This window comes from Procambarus clarkii, chromosome 37, assembly GCF_040958095.1.
Source record: "Procambarus clarkii isolate CNS0578487 chromosome 37, FALCON_Pclarkii_2.0, whole genome shotgun sequence".
Lineage (NCBI taxonomy): Eukaryota > Metazoa > Arthropoda > Malacostraca > Decapoda > Cambaridae > Procambarus > Procambarus clarkii.
The window spans coordinates 15,226,667-15,250,663 of record NC_091186.1 but is presented as its reverse complement, the minus strand read 5'-3'; the positions used below and the strand labels follow the sequence as shown (position 1 = coordinate 15,250,663).

The 23,997-nt window shown below is 50.9% G+C and overlaps 1 protein-coding gene across 1 annotated transcript in view; it reads left to right on the top strand.

Moving 5' to 3' along the window:
* Positions 1 to 23,997, top strand: part of LOC123765695 (protein PALS1) — a 368,225-nt gene that overhangs the window by 749 nt on the left and 343,479 nt on the right. The window contains exon 2 of the mRNA XM_069336852.1: positions 143 to 257. Coding sequence (XP_069192953.1) covers positions 143 to 257 — 115 coding nt within the window. The remainder of the gene's footprint in view (positions 1 to 142; positions 258 to 23,997) is intronic.

The window sequence follows — 23,997 nt, the reverse complement described above, 5'->3', positions numbered from 1 at the left end:
AAATCTGGCCCCAGGATCTAAAGTGCTTGCGTAACTGCTTCGTGAATCTGGCCCTATGTCTGGGGGACGGAACTGTTGCTATTGCAGTGTTTAAAGCTGGTTAACACCTCCTGACCACCTTCACGTTGCACTTCCCCTGCAGGAGGGTGCTGCCGTGGTCAATCTGTTCCTGGGCCCGGCGGACCGTCGCTTCGGCTTCTCTGTGGTGGGGGGCGTGGACGAAGGCTTTCCCCCGAGGATTGACGAGATGGCTAAAGGTCAGTAGACATCTTCCTCACACACACACTTCTATGTCTTTATTTTATCATCTCTTTTACATCTCAGATTTTGCTCTTTCCGCATTTCTGTTTTCTAAATAAACAAAACTCCAATGCAGTGAAAATTTACTACATTACGCGTTGTTATTTTCCAGCACGTATTCCTCAAGGTAAGACATGTATAATGCTTTGTATGTATAATGAATAACTTTCGCAAATATCCTGACTAAAGCCTCTTGGGAACCGTGGCAGGAGGCAAGGGGGTGAAAGAAGCACCTAACTTCTTCCACAGATCACTATAACTGTTATACTCAAATTGTATGACGGTTGAAACACAACCAATCACAGGCGAGTAGGCCTCTGACGTCATGCCAGACAGAGGAGCACCAGCCGTGCTTGCAGCAGGGCTCAGTATTCTCACAGACTCAGAGTAGGTTGGACCTCGGCTGGCCAGTTATACACCTTGTTGTCTTAATCAATAAAACTACAGAATACATTTCCCTGTTTCCGAATCAATTTTGATTTTTTTTTGTCAATCGAAATTTGTTCTAACTGGTATCCATTATGTAGTGTTGTAGTGTTGGTTGATATTTATAAATCAATAATTATATCCCCCGCCCCCCCCCCCTAGTTAAACTCTTTCAACCATTTGTGGATTAGAATCTTGTCCTCTTTGGTTCTAGGTCTTCTTAGGGAACGTGATTCAGTTCTATTTCTCTCTAATCTCTTCAAAAGAGACGTCCAAAACCTGTGATTAGACTGACAGTTCTTTTCTGAAAAACTCTTCAAGAAATTGTTCATACGTTCTCTAGTATTGTTCAGCATTGTCTTGCATGCAACCCGTCCTCAACTCAAGTCCATTACATCCACCGGTCAACCCCACAGACACATTCATAAATTTTTAGATGCTGTTCATTCAAAACGGGAATTTTCTCATATATAAGTTAATATTATAATATATTAGCATGTTGTGCATACATAGACATAGGTTAGGTTAGGTTAGGTTAGGTGTTTAGGTTTTGTTGGCGATTATTTGTATTTGTAGTACGTGGGTGAAGCATTTACAGCGTTGTGATTCGAACAAAATTCGTCAATGACGCACTTGTTCCGGAAGTGTTCGGACGAAATCAGTTGTGAGTCGAGGACGGGTTGACCAGTCACTACCTCACAACCAGTCACTTACTATGGGGGGAAACACCAACTTTGCTGCTCTGGTTTGCGAACTTCACAACTCTGCAGACTTGGTAATTGACGCTTTGTTCACTTTTTGCGTAGCCCAAACTTACTGCAATCAGGCTGTATTGACGTGTTGGAGATAGTTAATTAAGAGTACCATGCTGCTTGGCCCGTCGGGATCACTAATGTTGCTAAGTTGTCCTCTTATGTATACCTGTTCCATGGTTCTGTGTAGCCAGCCGTTATGTATACCAATAACACGAACATCGTGTTAGAAACAAGAAAGACTCCTCCTAGAAAGGAGACGAGAGAGATATCAAATAATATACACGTGGAAGATACTGGAGGGTCAAGTACCAAATCTACACATTAAAATAACAACGTACTGGAGTGAACGATATGGAAGAAAATGCAAAATAGATCCAGTGAAGAGCAAAGGTGCCATAGGCACAATCAGAGAACACTGTATAAACATCAGAGGTCCGCGGTTGTTCAACGTCCTCCCAGCGAATATAAGAAATATTGCTGGAACAACCGTGGACATCTTCAAGAGAAAACTAGATTGTTTTCTAAAAAAAACGTGCCGGACCAACCGGGCTGTGATGGGTATGTGGGCCTGCGGGCCGCTCCAAGCAACAGCCTGGTGGACCAAACTCTCACAAGTCAAGCCTGGCCTTGGGCCGGGCTTGAGGAATAGAAGAACTCCCAGAACACCATCAAGCAGGTATCGTCCCTAACCTTGTGGCTTTTATCGTGGTAGCGTATCACAAATACCTTCTGCCTCCAGTATTGAAAGGTTTAGGTATTAGTGCTTGATGGGAACTGCTTGATGGGGTTCTGGGAGTTCTACTCCCCAAGCCCGGCCGGAGGCCAGGTTTGACTTGTGAGAGTTTGGTCCACCTGGCTATTGCTTGGAGCGGCCAAGCAACAGAGGCAGTAGGTAGGCATATGTTTATTCTTAATTTGTTATTAACTTTAGAACTGGCATTGTGTGCCTTAACAACCTGGGCGATTTTATCGAATGCGCTCCCATCGGTCTGTGGCAATTAAGCTTATCAGGTCGGGGTAAGATCAGGTCGGAGTAAGTAAGATCAAGGCGCGTTTGCACTTGGAGGTGTGACTGCCTAAGGTGAGGTCTTGTTGAGCAGCTCGATGTTCCTTGCATCTAATTGCACCAGAACTTGTGTCGAAGTTGAGCAGCCGGCCACCAGATCGTTCCTGACCCCTCAATCCTCACACCCTTCTGCTGTCTCTGCTGCTGCTGCTGCCGCTTACCTGACTGCTCGGGATACCCTGTGTCACGAAGACAGTGAGCGTGTGTGATCAATGTGTTCCTCACGGGCCTCTCACTTTAATCCTTTGCAGTGGATAATTTCCTGCTGGTGTCGTGTTTAATGTGCGCCTCACGTGTTTATTGCCAGGCTGGCTGCATGACTCTGTGCCACTTCCACTGGCTGCATGACTCTGTGCCACCTCCACGGGCTGCACGGTTCTGTGCCACCTCCACTGGCTGCATGACTGTGCCACCTCCACGGGCTGCACGGCTCTGTGCCACCTCTACTGGCTGCATGACTCTGTACCACCTCCACTGGCTGCATGTATGTGTGGTCTGTGTATGCGCCAGAACCTGTATTTCCGCTGCTGTATCAGCCTGTGGGTGAATCACAACGGTAGACCACTCTATCGCTGGTATATAGACTACTCCAAGAGCTGAGAGCTCAATTGTCCCTGTGGTGAAGTGGCTCGCTACTTCCTCTTCCTCGAGGAAGTCTCGCTCACTCCCCTCTTCTTGTCCAACCCACTCTTGACTGGTCGGTACAACCACCATTCCGCTTCGTGCAGGTCGCTCTTCGATGCACGACGGTCTTATTGGTTGGGAACTACGCCGATTGATTGATTGATTGATGAAGATGAAGTCGCCCAAAACTTGGCACAGGCATGAATAGCCCGTAAGTGGTGGGCCTCTTGAGCCATTACCAGTATCAAGAGCTGATACTGGAGATCTGTGGAGGTGCGACTGCACCCTGCGTGACGGGAGATGTCTCCCGTCATGACTTTTGATTGATTGATTGATAAAGATTAAGCCACCCAAGAGGTGGCACGGGCATGAATAGCCCGTAAGAACTACGCCTTCCCTCTGTACTCTTTATATCCCAGCTCCTCTCCTCTCCTCATATCCCTTCAATGTGTTCTGCAATCCAAGTGGCTTAGCGCTTACTCCTGATAAATTCGTCTTCTTCGCTCGTTAGCGAGTCCACGAGGACCCGAGGCAGTCCGCCACGGGTCAGTGTTACCGGGCGGGTGAGACACGGACGGCTGCCTGGCGCGTTCACAACGCCGTTCTCATGATTCATCGGTGGCAGGGGGGGGGGGGGGGCATGAGAGCGTCTCGGGCCAAACATTCCACCCAAGTTTACCTTTACTTGTAAACCTTGTGTGTTATTCATCTCTTGTTGGTTGAGTGGCTTGCCGGAGTTGAGTTCCGGCTCTTTGGTCCCGCCTCTCAACTGGTGTACAGGTTCCTGAGCCTACTGGGCTCTGTCATATCTGCGTTTGAAACTGTGTATGGAGTCAGCCTCCACCACATTACTGCCTAGTGCGTTCCACCTGTTAACTACTCTGACACTGAAAAAGTTCTTTCTAGCATCCGTGTGGCTCATTTGGGTACTCAGTCTCCACCTGTGTCCCCTTGTTCGTGTACCACCCGTGTTAAAAAGTTTATCTTTATCTACCCCTGTCAATTCCTCTGAGAATTTTGTAGGTAGTGATCATGTCTCCCCGAGCTCTCCTATCTCCCAGCGACGTGAGGTGCATTTCACGCAGCCTTTCCTTGTAACTCATGCCTTTTTGTTCTGGGACTTGCATCGTGGCTAGTCCCTAGTCCTGTGTGTGTGTGCATGCGTACCTATCAGTATTTACCTAACCGTGACTACAGGCAAATGTGGTCTAGTGTGCGTTTTGTTCATTTAAGTTAATGTGCCGAGAAAGCCTACACGGAGGAAAACCATGAGTTAATCGTAATTCAGACTTTTCAAACATTTTAGTCATTAATATATACATTAAGGTAAGGCTCCATATAGTGTAAAACACACAACACCTGTTTACAAAGTCAAGTTTTCCAAGAACTGGTGTGGCCGCCTTGCCTCATCTGGGCGATGTGTACACACACACACACACACACACGCCCTAGTATGGGTGAAGAACTACCTAACAGGAAGGAGCCAGAGGGTAATGGTAAGGGGCGAAAAGTCGGACTGGCGAACAGTAACAAGTGGAGTACCTCAAGGATCGGTGCTGGGACCAATCCTCTTTCTAATTTACGTAAATGATATGTTTACAGGAGTGGAATCATACATGTCAATGTTTGCAGATGACGCAAAATTAATGAGAAGAGTTGTGACAGACGAGGATTGAAGGATCCTCCAAGAGGACTTAAACAGGCTGCAGAGATGGTCAGGGAAATGGCTACTGGAGTTTAACACCAGTAAATGTAAAGTTATGGAAATGGGATCAGGTGACAGGAGACCAAAGGGACAGTACACAATGAAGGGGAACAGCCTACCTGTAACGATTCGAGAAAGAGACCTGGGAGTGGATGTGACACCTAATCTAACTCCTGAGGCACATATAAATAGGATAACGACAGCAGCGTACTCTACACTGGCGAAAATTAGAACTTCATTCAGAAACCTAAATGAGGAAGCTTTTAGGGCACTTTACACTGCCTACGTGAGACCCGTCTTAGAGTATGCCGCGCCATCATGGAGCCCCCACCTGAAGAAACACATAAAGAAACTGGAGAAGGTTCAGAGGTTTGCGACGAGGCTTGTCCCAGAGTTACGAGGGATGGGATATGAAGAGCGGCTGAAGGAACTGAACCTAACGACACTAGAGAAAAGAAGGGAGAGAGGAGATATGATAGGGACATATAAAATACTCAGGGGAATTGATAAAGTGGAAATAGATGAAATGTTCACACGTAATAATAACAGAACGAGGGGACATGGGTGGAAACTGGAAACTCAGATGAGTCACAGAGATGTTAGGAAGTTTTCTTTTAGCGTGAGAGTAGTAGAAAAATGGAATGCACTTGGGGAACAGGTTGTGGAAGCAAATACTATTCATACTTTTAAAACTAGGTATGATAGGGAAATGGGACAGGAGTCATTGCTGTAAACAACCGATAGCTAGAAAGGCGGGATCCAAGAGTCAATGCTCGATCCTGCAAGCACATATAGGTGAGTACATATAGGTGAGTACACACACACACACACACACACACACACACACGCACACACACACACACACACACACACAGATGCTATGTTACACAGTAAGGCTATTTAACACAAGGGGCACACGCACTAGGGGACATAGGTGGAAACTGAGTGCCCAAATGAGCCACATAGATATTAGAAAGAACTTTTTTAGTGTCAGAGTTGTTGACAAATGCAATGCATTGGGAAGTGATGTGGTGGAGGCTGACTCCATACACAGTTTCAAGTGTAGATATGATAGAGCCCAGTAGGCTCAGGAACCTGTTCACCAGTTGATTGACAGTTGAGAGGCGGGACCAAAGAGCCAGAGCTCAACCCCCCCCACAAGCACAATTAGGTGAGTACAATTAGGTGAGGCGAGTACATATTTCCTCAACCTTTGACGGCTTTGGTTACATTTATTAAACAGTTTACAAGCATGAAAACTACCCATTCAACTGTTGTTATTGTTATAAACAGCCTCCTGGTGCTTCGGAGCTCATTATCTGTTCAATAATTGTAAACAAAGCCGCCAAAGATTGAGAAAAGATGTACAGGTTCGTAAGTGCTTGCGTAACTGCTTTCGTGAATCTGGCCCCAAGTTTGCACCCTTGGGGGTCATGGAGTGGACGGTGTAAACGTCACTTGGCGACCATTCACGCTTCTCCACACTGTGTTCACACGATCGATGAAACAGCCGCGATAATTTCTCCGCGAGTGTGTGAGAAGATGAAGGCCCCCCTCCCCCGACCCGCCATAACTTGCGGCCTTATCGCTTGCAGAATGAGTTAAGTATTGGGCTTCCACACCCCCCCCCCCCCCACTGGGGTTTTAAGCCCAAGCACTTGGGCGGGACGGTAGAGCGACGGTCACGCTTCATGCAGGTCGGCGTTCAATCCCCGACCGTCGACAAGTGGTTTTCGGGCACTTGTCATTGCTTTCCCAAATAGTTATCCTCATATCCCTTCCTAGTGCTGCATGGTAGTATTTAAAGGCTTGGAGCTCCTGATATTACGGGCTATTCATGCCCGTGCCACCTCTTGAGTGGCTATCAATTAATCAATCTCCTGATAATTATCTGGTCTTATCTCTGGGGCCTAGTCCAACACATCTGACAGCTCTGCCCTGGCTTGTCCAACACACCTGACAGCTCTGCCCTGGCTTGTCCAACACACCTGACAGCTCTGCCCTGGCTTGGCCAACACACCTGACAGCTCTGCCCTGGCTTGTGCAACACACCTGACAGCTCTGTCCTGGCTTGTCCAACACACCTGACAGCTCTGCCCTGGCTTGGCCAACACACCTGACAGCTCTGCCCTGGCTTGGCCAACACACCTGACAGCTCTGCCCTGGCTTGGCCAACACACCTGACAGCTCTGCCCTGGCTTGTCCAACACACCTGACAGCTCTGCCCTGGCTTGTCCAACACACCTGACAGCTCTGCCCTGGCTTGGCCAACACACCTGACAGCTCTGCCCTGGCTTGTCCAACACACCTGACAGCTTTATGACGAAGCACATTTTCTAATAAATAACAACCAATTAGACATAATTACTGATAAGTTGAGCTAATTAAGGTCTTTAACCCTCCAAAATATATACAAATAAACGACAAGTCTTGTAGAGTTTGCCGATAATGGTTGCCTGATGACCAGGTCGACTGAATGGTCGTTATTCCTTCGGTATTTCAGTAGCATTTCGTTCTTTACGGTTCGACGCCTCTTAGAAGTTTTGGAGAATTTTACGAGGCTTTTAAGGCCAAAAAACTTTTCGACATTGTGACGTTTCTGTCTGCTAACTTTACTGAACTGTGTCGGCCCTCGGCCACAGGGCTGTATGTGTCGGCCCTCGGCCACAGGGCTGTATGTGTCGGCCCTCGGCCACAGGGCTGGATGTGTCGGCCCTCGGCCACAGGGCTGTATGTGTCGGCCCTCGGCCACAGGGCTGGACGTGTCGGCCCTCGGCCACAGGGCTGTATGTGTCGGTCCTCGGCCACAGGGCTGTATGTGTCGGCCCTCGGCCACAGGGCTGGATGTGTCGGCCCTCGGCCACAGGGCTGGACGTGTCGGTCCTCGGCCACAGGGCTGTATGTCGGCCTCGGCCACAGGGCTGTATGTGTCGGCCCTCGGCCACAGGGCTGTATGTGTCGGCCCTCGGCCACAGGGCTGTATGTGTCGGCCCTCGGCCACAGGGCTGTATGTCGGCCTCGGCCACAGGTCTGTATATGTCGGCCTCAGCCACAGGTCTGTATATGTCGGCCTCGGCCACAGGTCTGTATGTCGGCCGACCTATCACTCCCACCACCAGTAGTGGCTATCACTCCCACCACCAGTAGTGGCTATCACTCCCACCACCAGTAGTGGCTATCACTCCCACCACCAGTAGTGGCTATCACTCCCACCACCAGTAGTGGCTATCACTCCCACCACCAGTAGTGGCTATCACTCCCACCACCAGTAGTGGCTATCACTCCCACCACCAGTAGTGGCTATCACTGCCACCACCAGTAGTGGCTATCACTGCCACCACCAGTAGTGGCTATCACTGCCACCACCAGTAGTGGCTATCGCTCCCACCACCAGTAGTGGCTATCGCTCCCACCACCAGTAGTGGCTAACGCTCCCACCACCAGTAGTGGCTATCACTGCCACCACCAGTAGTGGCTATCACTGCCACCACCAGTAGTGGCTATCACTACCACCACCAGTAGTGGCTATCACTGCCACCACCAGTAGTGGCTATCACTGCCACCACCAGTAGTGGCTATCGCTGCCACCACCAGTAGTGGCTATCGCTGCCACCACCAGTAGTGGCTATCACTGCCACCACCAGTAGTGGCTATCACTGCCACCACCAGTAGTGGCTATCGCTGCCACCACCAGTAGTGGCTATCACTCCCACCACCAGTAGTGGCTATCACTCCCACCACCAGTAGTGGCTATCACTCCCACCACCAGTAGTGGCTATCACTCCCACCACCACTAGTGGCTATCACTGCTACCTCAAAAGATGGCAATAGCTTGGTATTTGTTTCCATCCAGATACCTAGCAACGAAACAGCTGAAAGACAATCCATAGGATTTGATCCTATTCATAGAAAAAAACAAACCCATATCGCCATTACTTTGGATCCTCTACCTCCAAGGGGGTGTATGAACCCCCTGATCGAGGCACCTTTCCATCCCCTAATTATTCACGGTCTGGCATCCATTGTCAGCCTGTGTCATACAGTCATTGGTGGGGGGGGCGGGGGGGGGGGTCTTTAAATTATGACACTCCGCCCTCTGCCTCAACCCACTGAAATTTCATTTGTAACCCAAAAATTAAATTAAAATTTAATTAATATGCTCACGAATGCTGAGCGTTTTTGCCTCATGTGGAACGGTGATGGGGCGAGGGAGGGGGTGATGGGGCGAGGGGAGGGGGGGGATGGGGAGGAGGGTGGTGAAAGGTTGAGGGAGGAGGGGGGGGGGTGAGAGGAGGGGTGACCTGGTATTTTATTTGCAATATATATTCAATGCCATTGAAAATAATAAGCTTAAAATGATATTTGGCTGTCTTTTTGACCTCGGGGTAATTATTTATGCATGTATGTCAGCTGCTTGTGATTTTTAACTCAGTTGTGTGTTGTTATGGCACTCATGGTGTCTTAACCTGCTGGTATTAATTTTAATTTTACCCCCGAGAGTTTATTGGTCAGCGCCACTCATCCTGTGAGTGGACACACCGCCATAGTGACAGTATTGGGCAGCGCCACTCATCCCGTGAGTGGACGCACCGCCATAGTGACAGTATTGGGCAGCGCCACTCATCCTGTGAGTGGACACACCGCCATAGTGACAGTATTGGGCAGCGCCACTCATCCTGTGAGTGGACACACCGCCATAGTGACAGTATTGGGCAGCGCCACTCATCCCGTGAGTGGACGCACCGCCATAGTGACAGTATTGGTCAGCGCCACTCATCCTGTGAGTGGACACACCGCCATAGTGACAGTATTGGTCAGCGCCACTCATCCTGTGAGTGGACACACCGCCATAGTGACAGTATTGGGCAGCGCCACTCATCCTGTGAGTGGACACACCGCCATAGTGACAGTATTGGTCAGCGCCACTCATCCTGTGAGTGGACACACCGCCATAGTGACAGTATTGGGCAGCGCCACTCATCCTGTGAGTGGACACACCGCCATAGTGACAGTATTGGGCAGCGCCACTCATCCTGTGAGTGGACACACCGCCATAGTGACAGTATTGGGCAGCGTCACTCATCCTGTGAGTGGACACACCGCCATAGTGACAGTATTGGGCAGCGTCACTCATCCTGTGAGTGGACACACCGCCATAGTGACAGTATTGGGCAGCGTCACTCATCCTGTGAGTGGACACACCGCCATAGTGACAGTATTGGGCAGCGCCACTCATCCTGTGAGTGGACACACCGCCATAGTGACAGTATTGGGCAGCGTCACTCATCCTGTGAGTGGACACACCGCCATAGTGACAGTATTGGGCAGCGTCACTCATCCTGTGAGTGGACACACCGCCATAGTGACAGTATTGGGCAGCGTCACTCATCCTGTGAGTGGACACACCGCCATAGTGACAGTATTGGGCAGCGCCACTCATCCTGTGAGTGGACACACCGCCATAGTGACAGTATTGGGCAGCGTCACTCATCCTGTGAGTGGACACACCGCCATAGTGACAGTATTGGGCAGCGTCACTCATCCTGTGAGTGGACACACCGCCATAGTGACAGTATTGGTCAGCGCCACTCATCCTGTGAGTGGACACACCGCCATAGTGACAGTATTGGGCAGCGCCACTCATCCCGTGAGTGGACGCACCGCCATAGTGACAGTATTGGGCAGCGCCACTCATCCTGTGAGTGGACACACCGCCATAGTGACAGTATTGGGCAGCGTCACTCATCCTGTGAGTGGACGCACCGCCGTAGCAGCATGTACAACACTCCCCAATAGAAAGAAAACCCGCTGGGTTGTTCATCCTGTCACTTGTACCCAGACACAGCTGGGACTTGCTTAACTGTCTCAAGTGAACAGCTCCTCAAACAAGAAGATTAACATCTGTCAACCCTTAAAATCTTACGTTATCTTGCGTGTGCAAAATGGGGAAATCTTTTAAGAACAGTTTCAGTATTTGGCAAATAGTGTTTTCCTAACTCAAACAATGTGGGGTTTATTATTCTACACATATTTCTAATGTCTCTCAGATGTTCACATTCTCTCAGGTAGTGGTCAAGGCGGTTGTCCGTCACTCTCATCACAGATTCTGCAACTCCTAGGTTAGGCTTGGACAGTACAGGCTAGGCTAGGCTAGGCTAGGCGCTTATATGTCACACCACAGCCGGTGGAGCAGTTGACTCAAAACCAAAAAGTTGGTCTTGGGGGGTCGAGTGCTATAGGCAGGGTGAAAGGACTGGTGGCCACCTTACACCCGCTGCCTTTAATTAGTACTGAATTGTAATTTAGTCCCCAGTTGGTTAGGCGAGTGTTGTGTGGTAGCATCCTGGTTGTGAATGGTCAGGTGGTGGGTAGGGTGACCTGGTTACCTGGTTGATGGGGTTCTGGGAGTTCTTCTACTCCCCAAGCCCGGCCTGACTCTTAGTCAGGGTGACCTTAGTCAGTCTAATATACTTTATGTCCCCTGATACTTGGAGCCATAAATAAGAGTGGCAGGTGTCAACGGCCAGACTGTGGCAGGTGTCAACGGCCAGACTGTGGCAGGTGTCAACGGCCAGACTGTGGCAGGTGTGAACGGCCAGACTGTGGCAGGTGTGAACGGCCAGACTGTGGCAGGTGTCAACGGCCAGACTGTGGCAGGTGTCAACGGCCAGACTGTGCAGGTATAGCTGTGGACACAACTCTTTCTCTCCCTTCCAGTGTTAAAATTCGTAAACCTTTGTTTCTCTTTTTGTTTGTGCTTTACACACAGTGCTTAAGTGGCCTTACCCCTGAGCCGCCACCTGACGCTGCCCACACCCCGGGGGGGGGGAGGGTGTGTGTGGTGTGGGGGGGAGGGTGTGTGGGGGGGTGCATGTCGGGTGGGTGGTACTCACGTATCTGTGACTACGAAGAAGTGGGCTCTAGCTCCCTAATCCCCATCTACAAGCGTTGTTGTGCCGGCTGCGTTGCTATTTGAACTATTCTCACGTTCAAATCCTTGTCGAATCTGGCCCTAAAGTTGTGGATGGAGGTGGCTTCCACAACCTCTTTTTTCAGTGTATTTCGCTTCTTGACTCCCCTCACAGGATACATGTATTTCCTTACATCCCTTCGGATCATTTGCGTGTCCAACCTCCACCTGTGTCCTCTTGCCCTGCTTTCCTCTAAGTTTGAAGAGACTATCCTTTTGTATTCCCCCTTCAGCATCTTGTATGTTGTGATCATATCTCCTCTTTCTTCTATCCTCTAGGGCTTGTGATATTTAGATCTACTAGCCTTTCCTCGTAGCTTAGCCCTCTTTGCAAAAATTTTGCTGCAAACCTCTGTTGCGTGTTCCAGTATTGGTCTAACAAATATTGTGTTGATTAGGTTTGTAAAGATGTTTTTATATTTACCGGCGTCCAATATGCCGCTGATGTTACTGTGCTTGTGTGCCTCTGGTGTTTTTGGTGGAATTATATCCACTCCCAAATCTTTCACGCTCTCAGATTCCTACAGTGACCTCCCCCTTATGGTATAGATGCCACCTGATCTGTTTGATATCTGCTTGATGGGGTTCTGGGAGTTCTTCTACTCCCCAAGCCCGGCCCGAGGCCAGACTTGACTTGTGAGAGTTTGGCCCACCAGGCTGTTGCTTGGAGCGGCCCGCAGGCCCACATATACCTGCTTGATGGGGTTCTGGGAGTTCTTCTACTCCCCAAGCCCGGCCCGAGGCCAGGCTTGACTTGTGAGAGTTTGGCCCACCAGGCTGTTGCTTGGAGCGGCCCGCAGGCCCACATATACCTGCTTGATGGGGTTCTGGGAGTTCTTCTACTCCCCAAGCCCGGCCCGAGGCCAGGCTTGACTTGTGAGAGTTTGGCCCACCAGGCTGTTGCTTGGAGCGGCCCGCAGGCCCACATATACCTGCTTGATGGGGTTCTGGGAGTTCTTCTACTCCCCAAGCCCGGCCCGAGGCCAGGCTTGACTTGTGAGAGTTTGGTCCACCTGGCTGTTGCTTGAAGCGGCCCGCAGGCCCACATACCCACCACAGCCCGGTTGGTCCGGCAAGTTTTTATGAAAACAGTCTAGTTTTCTCTTGAAGATGTCCACGGTTGTTCCGACAATATTTCTACTTTCTCCCTTTTCCCATTTTCATTACCTTACACTTGTGTAGATTGAATTCCAGCAACCATTTGTTTGCATAGGGACACAAGGTGGCTGATGAGACAGTCGGGGGTGACTTTACGAGGTGTGTGAGGGTGCAGGGGTGCAGCACAGGAGTGGTGGAAGGGCGAGTGGTGCAGGAGATGGAGAGCGTATGTGTAGGAAGAGTCAGGGAGAGTCAGGAGAGTCACGGTATATATAGCACTCTAGATGAACGTGCTGATGCCGCCCTGGCTCTTGGGGGAGAGAGGTGAGGAAGTAGGCGAGTGAGAGTGAAGAAGGAGGAAGTGAGAGAGAGAGATGAAGGAGACCAAAACACATATCAGAGTTGTGTATAATATTTTGCCTCTGGTACAAAAGTCAACGTGAAAATTACCTCGACAGAAGACACTAAAACAACACACAGATGTCAATAAAGTTTTCCTCTGGGCAACAGTGATAAATTACGGACTCTGGCGCTGTGGGGGGGACACAGACCACACTCTGGTGCTGTGGGGGGACACAGACCACACTCTGGTGCTGTGGGGGGACACAGACCACACTCTGGTGCTGTGGGGGGACACAGACCAGACTCTGGTGCTGTGCGGGGACACAGACCAGACTCTGGTGCTGTGGGGGGACACAGACCAGACTCTGGTGCTGTGGAGGGCACAGACCAGACTCTGGTGCTGTGGGGGGGACACAGACCAGACTCTGGTGCTGTGGGGGGACACAGACCAGTCTCTGGTGCTGTGGGGGAACACAGACCAGACTCTGGTGCTGTGGAGGGGACAGACCAGACTGTGGTGCTGTGGGGGGGACACAGACCAGACTCTGGTGCTGTGGGGGGACACAGACCAGACTCTGGTGCTGTGGGGGAACACAGACCAGACTCTGGTGCTGTGAGGGAACACAGACCAGACTCTGGTGCTGTGGAGGGGACACAGACCAGACTGTGGTGCTGTGGAGGGGACACAGACCAGACTGTGGTGCTGTGGGGGGACACAGACCAGACTGTGGTGCTGTGGAGGGGACACAGACCAGACTCTGGTGCTGTGGGGGGACACAGACCAGACTCTGGTGCTGTGGAGGGGACACAGACCAGACTGTGGTGCTGTGGGGGGTACACAGACCAGACTCTGGTGCTGTGGGGGGACACAGACCGGACTCTGGTGCTGTGGGGGACACAGACCACACTCTGGTGCTGTGGGGGGACACAGACCAGACTCTGGTGCTGTGGGGGGGACACAGACCAGACTCTGGTGCTGTGGGGGACACAGACCAGACTGTGGTGCTGTGGGGGGGACACAGACCAGACTCTGGTGCTGTGGGGGGACACAGACAAGACTCTGGTGCTGTGGGGGGACACAGACCAGACTCTGGTGCTGTGGGGGGACACAGACCAGACTCTGGTGCTGTGGGGGGGACACAGACCAGACTCTGGTGCTGTGGGGGGGACACAGACCAGACTGTGGTGCTGTGGGGGGGACACAGACCAGACTGTGGTGCTGTGGGGGGACACAGACCAGACTCTGGTGCTGTGGGGGGACACAGACCAGACTCTGGTGCTGTGGGGGAACACAGACCAGATTCTGGTGCTGTGGAGGGGACAGACCAGACTGTGGTGCTGTGGGGGGGACACAGACCAGACTCTGGTGCTGTGGAGGGGACACAGACCAGACTGTGGTGCTGTGGGGGGTACACAGACCAGACTCTGGTGCTGTGGGGGGACACAGACCGGACTCTGGTGCTGTGGGGGGGACACAGACCAGACTCTGGTGCTGTGGGGGGACACAGACCAGACTGTGGTGCTGTGGGGGGACACATACCAGACTCTGGTGCTGTGGGGGGACACAGACCAGACTCTGGTGCTGTGGGGGACACAGACCAGACTCTGGTGCTGTGGGGGGACACAGACCAGACTCTGGTGCTGTGGGGGGACACAGACCAGACTGTGGTGCTGTGGGGGGGACACAGACCAGACTCTGGTGCTGTGGGGTGACACAGACCAGACTCTGGTGCTGTGGGGGAACACAGACCAGACTCTGGTGCTGTGGGGGGACACAGACCAGACTCTGGTGCTGTGGGGGGACACAGACCAGACTCTGGTGCTGTGGGGGGACACAGACCAGACTCTGGTGCTCTGGGGGGGACACAGACCAGACTGTGGTGCTGTGGGGGGGACACAGACCAGACGCTGGTGCTGTGGGGGAACACAGACCAGACTCTGGTGCTGTGGAGGGGACAGACCAGACTGTGGTGCTGTGGGGGGGGACACAGACCAGACTCTGGTGCTGTGGAGGGGACACAGACCAGACTGTGGTGCTGTGGGGGGTACACAGACCAGACTCTGGTGCTGTGGGGGGACACATACCGGACTCTGGTGCTGTGGGGGGACACAGACCAGACTCTGGTGCTGTGGGGGGACACAGACCAGACTCTGGTGCTGTGGGGGACACAGACCAGACTCTGGTGCTGTGGGGGGACACAGACCAGACTCTGGTGCTGTGGGGGAACACAGACCAGACTCTGGTGCTGTGGGGGACACAGCCCAGACTGTGGTGCTGTGGAGGGGACACAGACCAGACTCTGGTGCTGTGGGGGGACACAGACCAGACTCTGGTGCTGTGGGGGGACACAGACCAGACTGTGGTGCTGTGGAGGGGACACAGACCAGACTGTGGTGCTGTGGAGGGGACACAGACCAGACTCTGGTGCTGTGGGGGGACACATAATGACAAACCATCCCTCTTAATATTGACCAACGATGCCATAAACCGTGTATTTGGCCACTACGTCTCATAAAGGTTAATGATGTTCACGGTACGTGTGTCTTCAATCCGACACGTGTGGCCACTTTCAGCATAACACCAGTTGAAGCGTGTGATGACACTCTGGTCTGTCTTAACACCACTCAGTTGAGACCCGTATTCCCCTCATATCCAGGATATATGACTGACAAAGAATATTTAAATCGAGCTTCCCCCCCCCCCCACCCCTCCGCAATGTAGCATATGCCGCTGATGATATCCTTTTGATGTGGGGTCCTGGGGACAGGTTCGGTGTGATATCAACCCCCAGATCTTTCTCGCTATTTGACTCTTGCAGGATTTCACCTCCCAGATGGTACCTTGTGTTCAGTCTCCTGCTCCCTTCGCCTAATTACATTACTGTACACTTTCCAGAGTTAAACTTTAGTAGCCATTTCCGCGATCATTACTCCAGTTTGTCCAGGTCGTCCTGTAGTTCTTGTCTTCGTAAAATAAAATGGCGCCTGGCGCTAATCTGACGTCATGAGATGCGACAGTACTCTATAAGTCGTGACCCAAGATGAGCAGCGGCAGGCTCCTTGGGTCGTCCCCGTGTCCCCCGGGTGACTGGTGGTCGTGCCCGTGTCCCCCCGGGTGACTGGTGGTCGTCCCTGTGTCCCCCGGGTGACTGGTGGTCGTGCCCGTGTCCCCCGGGTGACTGGTGGTCGTCCCTGTGTCCCCCGGGTGACTGGTGGTCGTCCCCGTGTCCCCCGGGTGACTGGTGGTCGTCCCCGTGTCCCCCGGGTGACTGGTGGTCGTGCCCGTGTCCCCCCCGGGTGACTGGTGGTCGTCCCTGTGTCCCCCGGGTGACTGGTGGTCGTCCCCGTGTCCCCCGGGTGACTGGTGGTCGTCCCCGTGTCCCCCGGGTGACTGGTGGTCGTCCCTGTGTCCCCCGGGTGACTGGTGGTCGTGCCCGTGTCCCCCGGGTGACTGGTGGTCGTGCCCGTGTCCCCCGGGTGACTGGTGGTCGTGCCCGTGTCCCCCGGGTGACTGGTGGTCGTGCCCGTGTCCCCCGGGTGACTGGTGGTCGTCCCCGTGTCCCCCGGGTGACTGGTGGTCGTGCCCGTGTCCCCCGGGTGACTGGTGGTCGTGCCCGTGTCCCCCGGGTGACTGGTGGTCGTGCCCGTGTCCCCCGGGTGACTGGTGGTCGTGCCCGTGTCCCCCGGGTGACTGGTGGTCGTGCCCGTGTCCCCCGGGTGACTGGTGGTCGTGCCCGTGTCCCCCGGGTGACTGGTGGTCGTGCCCGTGTCCCCCGGGTGACTGGTGGTTGTGCCCGTGTCCCCCGGGTGACTGGTGGTCGTGCCCGTGTCCCCCGGGTGACTGGTGGTCGTGCCCGTGTCCCCCGGGTGACTGGTGGTCGTCCCCGTGTCCCCCGGGTGACTGGTGGTCGTCCCCGTGTCCCCCGGGTGACTGGTGGTCGTCCCCGTGTCCCCCGGGAGACTGGTGGTCGTGCCCGTGTCCCCCGGGAGACTGGTGGTCGTGCCCGTGTCCCCCGGGTGACTGGTGGTCGTGCCCGTGTCCCCCGGGTGACTGGTGGTCGTCCCCGTGTCCCCAGGGAGACTGGTGGTCGTCCCCGTGTCCCCAGGGAGACTGGTGGTCGTGCCCGTGTCCCCCGGGTGACTGGTGGTCGTGCTCGGGTCCCCCGGGTGACTGGTGGTCGTGCCCGTGTCCCCCGGGTGACTGGTGGTCGTGCTCGGGTCCCCCGGGTGACTGGTGGTCGTGCCCGTGTCCCCCGGGTGACTGGTGGTCGTGCTCGGGTCCCCCGGGTGACTGGTGGTCGTGCCCGTGTCCCCCGGGTGACTGGTGGTCGACACTCATCACTCGGGTTGAGAGCTTCACCAACTTCAGAATCTTGGACTGATTAGAGCCTCGTGTGGCGCTGCGAATAATGTATCGGAACAGCGCCGGCCTCTGTTTGACAAGAGAGGACCTGAGGACCCTCCTCAACGCGGCCTTGATCTGTTGATGTGGCAGTTTAGCTGAACGATATTCAAGAAGTCGGGAGTGGCCTGCCGTTGTCAGGCATCTGCAGTTTTGTAGTGGTCTGAAGGTTAGACCCGTCGGAGGCGGTTGTTTGGTAGCGTCCAAGGGGGTCTGGGGCAGTTGTGTTTGCCCCCCCCATTGCCCTTGGAAGCAGGGGCAATGACGGGGGCCATCGGCAGATGGATCTTCGCCGTTGTCCCAGCTGTGTACTGATAAACTGGAGAAGAAATAGGTGATACCTGGTTGATGGGGTTCTGGGAGTTCTTCTACTCCCCCAAGCCCGGCCCGAGGCCAGGCTTGACTTGTGAGAGTTTGGTCCACTAGGCTGTTGCTTGGAGCGGCCCGCAGGCCCACATACCCACCACAGCCCGGTTGGTTCGGCACTCCTTGCAGGATATCTGTTTTAGTGACTTGAGGCTCCTGTGGTCACGATAGCTGCAGTATGTCTTGGAATTACGCTCCTAGAAGATTGAACTTTATTTGTCAGCAGTTTTGGGATAGTAGCCAGTGTTTTGGTTAACTTGTTTTTAACAGGTATGTTTGTTGGTATAGTATTAACATAAGCTTGTTTAAATGTTATTAGTCAGCATAATTAAGCTTATTATTCCACATAATCAACTTTATTAGACAGCATTTATATCTAATTTTGTTGGTAAGCATCTTGTTGGCTCATTATCAAGCATCTTTGTTTCCTATTAATCATCTTAGCTTTATTAGACAGTGATTTTGTTACCTTTAACTAGCCAGAATGTCTTTTACAGTGACAAGTATCATCATCGTTGGCTTTATTGGCCATGATTCTGGTTTACCTTTTGTTGTGTAGCACAGAGCCGTGGCTTGGCACTGTGCCTCGGTGCCAACACACTTCCGGGGGGGGGGGCAAGAAAGTGTATACAGTGTCCAAACTACCGCTCGTTATCGCTAAACTTTAAACTGGGTAGTTTTTATGTCACTGAGCGGCCTCGCGTCAGGCTTGGCTAGTTTGGTCTGGGGTCTGATTCACGAAGCAGTTACGCAAGTACTTACGAACGTGTACATCTTTCCTCAATCTTTGACGGCTTTGGTTACATTTATTAAACAGTTTACAAGCATGAAAACTTGCCACTCAACTGTTGTTATTGTTATAAACAGCCTCCTGGTGCTTCGGAGCTCATTAACTGTTTAATAATTGTAAACAAAGCCGCCAAAGATTGAGAAAAGATGTACAGGTTCGTAAGTGCTCGCATAACTGCTTCGTGAATCTGGCCCCAGTGGCACCGGGGTGCGACGTGTGGTCGCTGTACGGCACTCTTCCTTGGTAAGAGTGTAAACATTTTGGACGTTTGTAAACATTATTCTTTTCTTTGGTACTCAGTCTTCATGTTGTGGTACTGGTTCCGCCAGCCTTGTGTTGCTGGGCGACCCGTTCTCGCACTTTCGTATAGTCAATATTGACTTATGTCACATATGCACGTATTTAATACTAAACATACTAGTTTACCTTGAAGAGCTTCATAGAAAACACCGACCTTACCTAACCTTCTTAGTATGTTAAGATAAGCATCTTATTGCTTCGTAATTACAATTATTACTTAACCTATTATAGGTATTACTTAACCTATTACAGGTATTACTTAACCTATTATAGGTATAGGTTAAGTAATAATTGTAATTACGAAGCAATAAGATGCTTATTTTAACATATTAAGAAGGTTAGGTAAGGTCGGTGTTTTCTATGAAGCTTTTCAAGGTAAACTAGTATGTTTAGTATGTCACATACGCACGTATTTAATAAGTCAATATTGACTGTAAGAAAGTGCGAGAACGGGTTGTGCTTGGTGATGCAAGTCGATCGTGTCCTTGTTGATGAACACCTCCAAAGGATACCTGATCAACCATTCGACTGTCATTGAACAAATCGACAGAAGCCATAATGAGGGTTCGAACCTGTGAGCTGGGTGTTCTCTGTTGTTTCAGATTTAGCTACTCAGAACGAAGTGTCCATGTAGCACGGGCTATGGTGAGCCCGTAATGGGTGTTCTCAGACACACACTCTTGATATTTCACGATAATGTCAGTTGTCTGGTGTACCTGACTGTCAGTTGTCTGGTGTACCTGACTGTCAGTTGTGGTGCTCTATTTGTATCCCCTTCAGTAAACCCTTTCATTATCTTACAAATAATGGTCATTAGCCATTATTTAACGGCGTCTTAGACGTAAGAGCCAAAAGGTTAGATTTACGAAGAAGTTACGCAAGCACTTACGAACCTGTACATCTTTTCTCAATCTTTGGTGGCTTTGTTTATAGTTAATGAGCTCCGAAGCACCAGGAGGCTGTTTATAACAATAACAACAATTGATTGACAAGTTTTCATGCTTGTAAACTGTTTAATATATGTAACCAAAGCCGTCAAAGTTTGAAAAAAAGATGTACACGTTCGTAAGTACCTGCGTAACTGCTTGGTGAATCTGGCCCCAGTTTAGCTGATGAGTCAGAATGAAGTTGTTTATGTCTTGAATACCCTTGGGCTAAATCTGTGGCCTCGAGGGGTAGTCGTGCCACATCACCTTGTTTGTAAACATTCCCTCGTAAAGGTGAGCATTTATCAACTAATTACCAGCGAAGCAAACAGCTCTCAAGATGAACAAATCCACAAGGGCTGTGACGAGGATTCGAACCTGCGTCCGGGAACATCCCAGAAACTGCCTTGATCGACTGAGCTACGACAGTCGATTAAGGCAGTGGAAAAAATCCACGGCCCTTGTGGATTTGTTCAATTTGATGCATCACGTTAGTGTGATCTCTGTGTGTGGAGCTCTGAAGATGTTAACTACCGTTTTGAACGCGTTGGTTTCCACGCCACTTTCTCCAAGAGGACCCAAGTGGTCGAGGACACGAGTGGAGGTCCTCTTGGTTATACTCTCTACTTCAGTGCTCTTTTTGGATAGTTCATCAGAAAATGTACACGATCACAGTTGTCCATTTGAATTCAACAGCCAACATAGGGAGCCGGTCGGCCGAGCGGACAGCACACTGGACTTGTTAACCTGTGGTCCCGGGTTCGATCCCGGGCGCCGACGAGAAACAATGGGCAGAGTTTCTTTCACCCTATGCCCCTGTTACCTAGCAGTAAAATAGGTACCTGGGTGTTAGTCAGCTGTCACAGGCTGCTTCCTAGGGGTGGAGGCCTGGTAGAGGACCGGGCCGCGGGGACACTAAAGCCCCGAAACCAGCTCAAGATAACTCGCATTAAGAGCGATGAATTTCAGACTTGGAAATGCTTGGGGGAGTTCTCAAGTGGTGTCTAAAAGGAGGGCAAGGAAGAAAAGGGTAAGAGAAGAAAGGGGAGAGAGGGAGGAAATGGAATGGAGGGGAGAGGAGTGATATAGAAAGGGGCAAGGGGCAAGGGAGGGTGGGGAAAGGGAATGGAAGGGGGTGAGGGAGGGAAAGTGAAAGAGGAGCGCTCATCTCCCACCAGTGCTCTACATGGAGGCCAGATATCAAAGGTTTGTTGTCGGGTGGTGTCTGTCATGTTATCGCTCATGTCCACTCCTGTCACCTCCTACACGCTCTAACATTTTGTCTACCATCAGCGGTAGTGCTATGCTGTACTCCAGTACCAGCATGATGCTGTACACCAGCACCAGCATGATGCTGTACACCAGCCCCAGCATGATGCTGTACTCCAGTACCAGCATGATGCTGTACACCAGCACCAGCATGATGCTGTACACCAGCCCCAGCATGATGCTGTACTCCAGTACCAGCATGATGCTGTACACTAGTACCAGCATGATGCTGTACACCAGTACCAGCATGATGCTGTACACCAGTACCAGCATGATGCTGTACACCAGTACCAGCATGATGCTGTACACCAGTACCAGCATGATGCTGTACTCCAGTACCAGCATGATGATGTACACCAGTACCAGCATGATGCTGTACACCAGTACCAGCATGATGCTGTACACCAGTACCAGCATGATGCTGTACACCAGTACCAGCATGATGCTGTACACCAGTACCAGCATGATGCTGTACACCAGCCCCAGCATGATGCTGTACTCCAGTACCAGCATGATGCTGTACACCAGTACCAGCATGATGCTGTACACCAGTACCAGCATGATTCTGTACACCAGTACCAGCATGATGCTGTACACCAGTACCAGCATGATGCTGTACACCAGTACCAGCATGATGCTGTACACCAGTACCAGCATGATGCTGTACTCCAGTACCAGCATGATGCTGTACACCAGTATCAGCATGATGCTGTACACCAGTACCAGCATGATGCTGTACACCAGTACCAGCATGATGCTGTACACCAGTACCAGCATGATGCTGTACACCAGTACCAGCATGATGCTGTACTACAGTACCAGCATGATGCTGTACACCAGCATGATGCTGTACACCAGTACCAGCATGATGCTGTACACCAGCATGATGCTGTACACCAGCATGATGCTGTACACCAGCACCAGCATGATGCTGTACTCCAGCACCAGCATGATGCTGTACACCAGCACCAGCATGATGCTGTACACCAGCACCAGCATGATGCTGTACACCAGTCGATTGACGGTTGAGAGGCGTTACCAGCTAGCCAAAGCTCAACCCCCGTAAGCACAACTAGATGAGGCCACACACACACACACAAGAGGCGGGATGCAAGAGAGAGTGCTCGATCCTGCAGGCACAAATAGGTGAGTACACACCGTGACAAACACGTGCTCTCAAACTCTAGTTCATTTTTCTCGAATTCAGAGCGACCAAAAGCAAAATATTTTGTTAAACGTATAAAGAAAAATTAGAAAAGATAAAAAAAAAGAAATGGACTGGACAGATAAGTCCTTTTGTCCAGAATACATAAAGAAACGTGTTTTATTTTTTTCAGGCAAAGTCGCAGCTTCCAGGATTCTTTGAGCTGCCTTCTCTTACAATTCTAATAGGATGATATTCCTTAAAATTTGTACTATGAGAGAGAATGTCCTGTCTGTTCGAAGTTGGAGGCCAGACGCTTGGGGCTAGCATCACCCAAACTGGCAGAGGGAATGGTCTGGGGTGTGGGATGAACATAGCATAATCAAGATTACCAGAATTCAAAAGAAAACAGCGTGCCAGGGGTCACATTCAGACCCCCCCCCCGGGGCTAATTTTGCCACTGCCCGCCAGCCACACAGCTCAAAACAAACTTAAAAAAAATTATATAGTAATATGCACCATTATTCACAGATCTCGGGGAAAGTTAAAAGTCTCCTGCTGTCAATAGTTTGCCCGTACTAGCATAAAACAAATGATTCTTCCACAGCTTCCAAAGATTTTTCAAGCCACAGTTCTTATATCACTTCTTATATTATTATATCTTATAACTATTAATTATTTGGTATTTCACACAACTGAGCTCCTATCGGAAGCCAGACATAAGACAACTATAATTTTTATAAGAGAGTGAGAGACAGACAGACAGAGAAAGAAACAGATGCAGAGACAAAGAGACAGAGACATAAACAAATTTATTATTAACATCTTTATTGACAAAATTAATTACAATTTTGCATAAACAAAGAGGCCAAAGAGGACGATAAGAAGGGTGGAACAGCATACACCAAGGCCACCGAGTCTGACTAGAAAAGTGTCTTTGCGTCCAATTATAGTCATTGAAGGCAAGGTTGGCAACTCCTCCCAAGATGGTCTTCAGAAGGATGTCATACTTGTTCAAGCTTTGGGTCTACTGTAAGACGGTGTGCACCTCATATGGTGAGATGATGATACGCATCATGAGCGTCGATTCGCCAATCCTGTCTTTCATCCTCTTCGAGTCCGTGATTTTCTTTCCGTGGATCCCATCGCTGGCATTAGGCCGAGACGAGCTCTGAGGAGAGTGCTGTCTGCAGGCCTGATTATATTACTCCAAACAAGCTGACTTTTGTCTTAATGATGTATGCGTAAAGTTGTTCACACTTGGAAGGGTTTAGTGAGAGACCCAAGGGTGTCTTCTTGCTCCCTAATTTTCCTCTTAGAAAATTATAGAACCTAATGGAGATTTTGTAGAACCAGCTATGGTGCCATTGTCCTATTAAACTCACGACAATTTTTGTTTTTAATTTTAAGATTTAGCAAAGAAGTATGTCCAAAATTACTTTAATTTTGGAGTACCTTTGTGTAACGTGTAACTATGATAGGGCAGGGGTGGTAATCCCTCACAGTGGTTATCA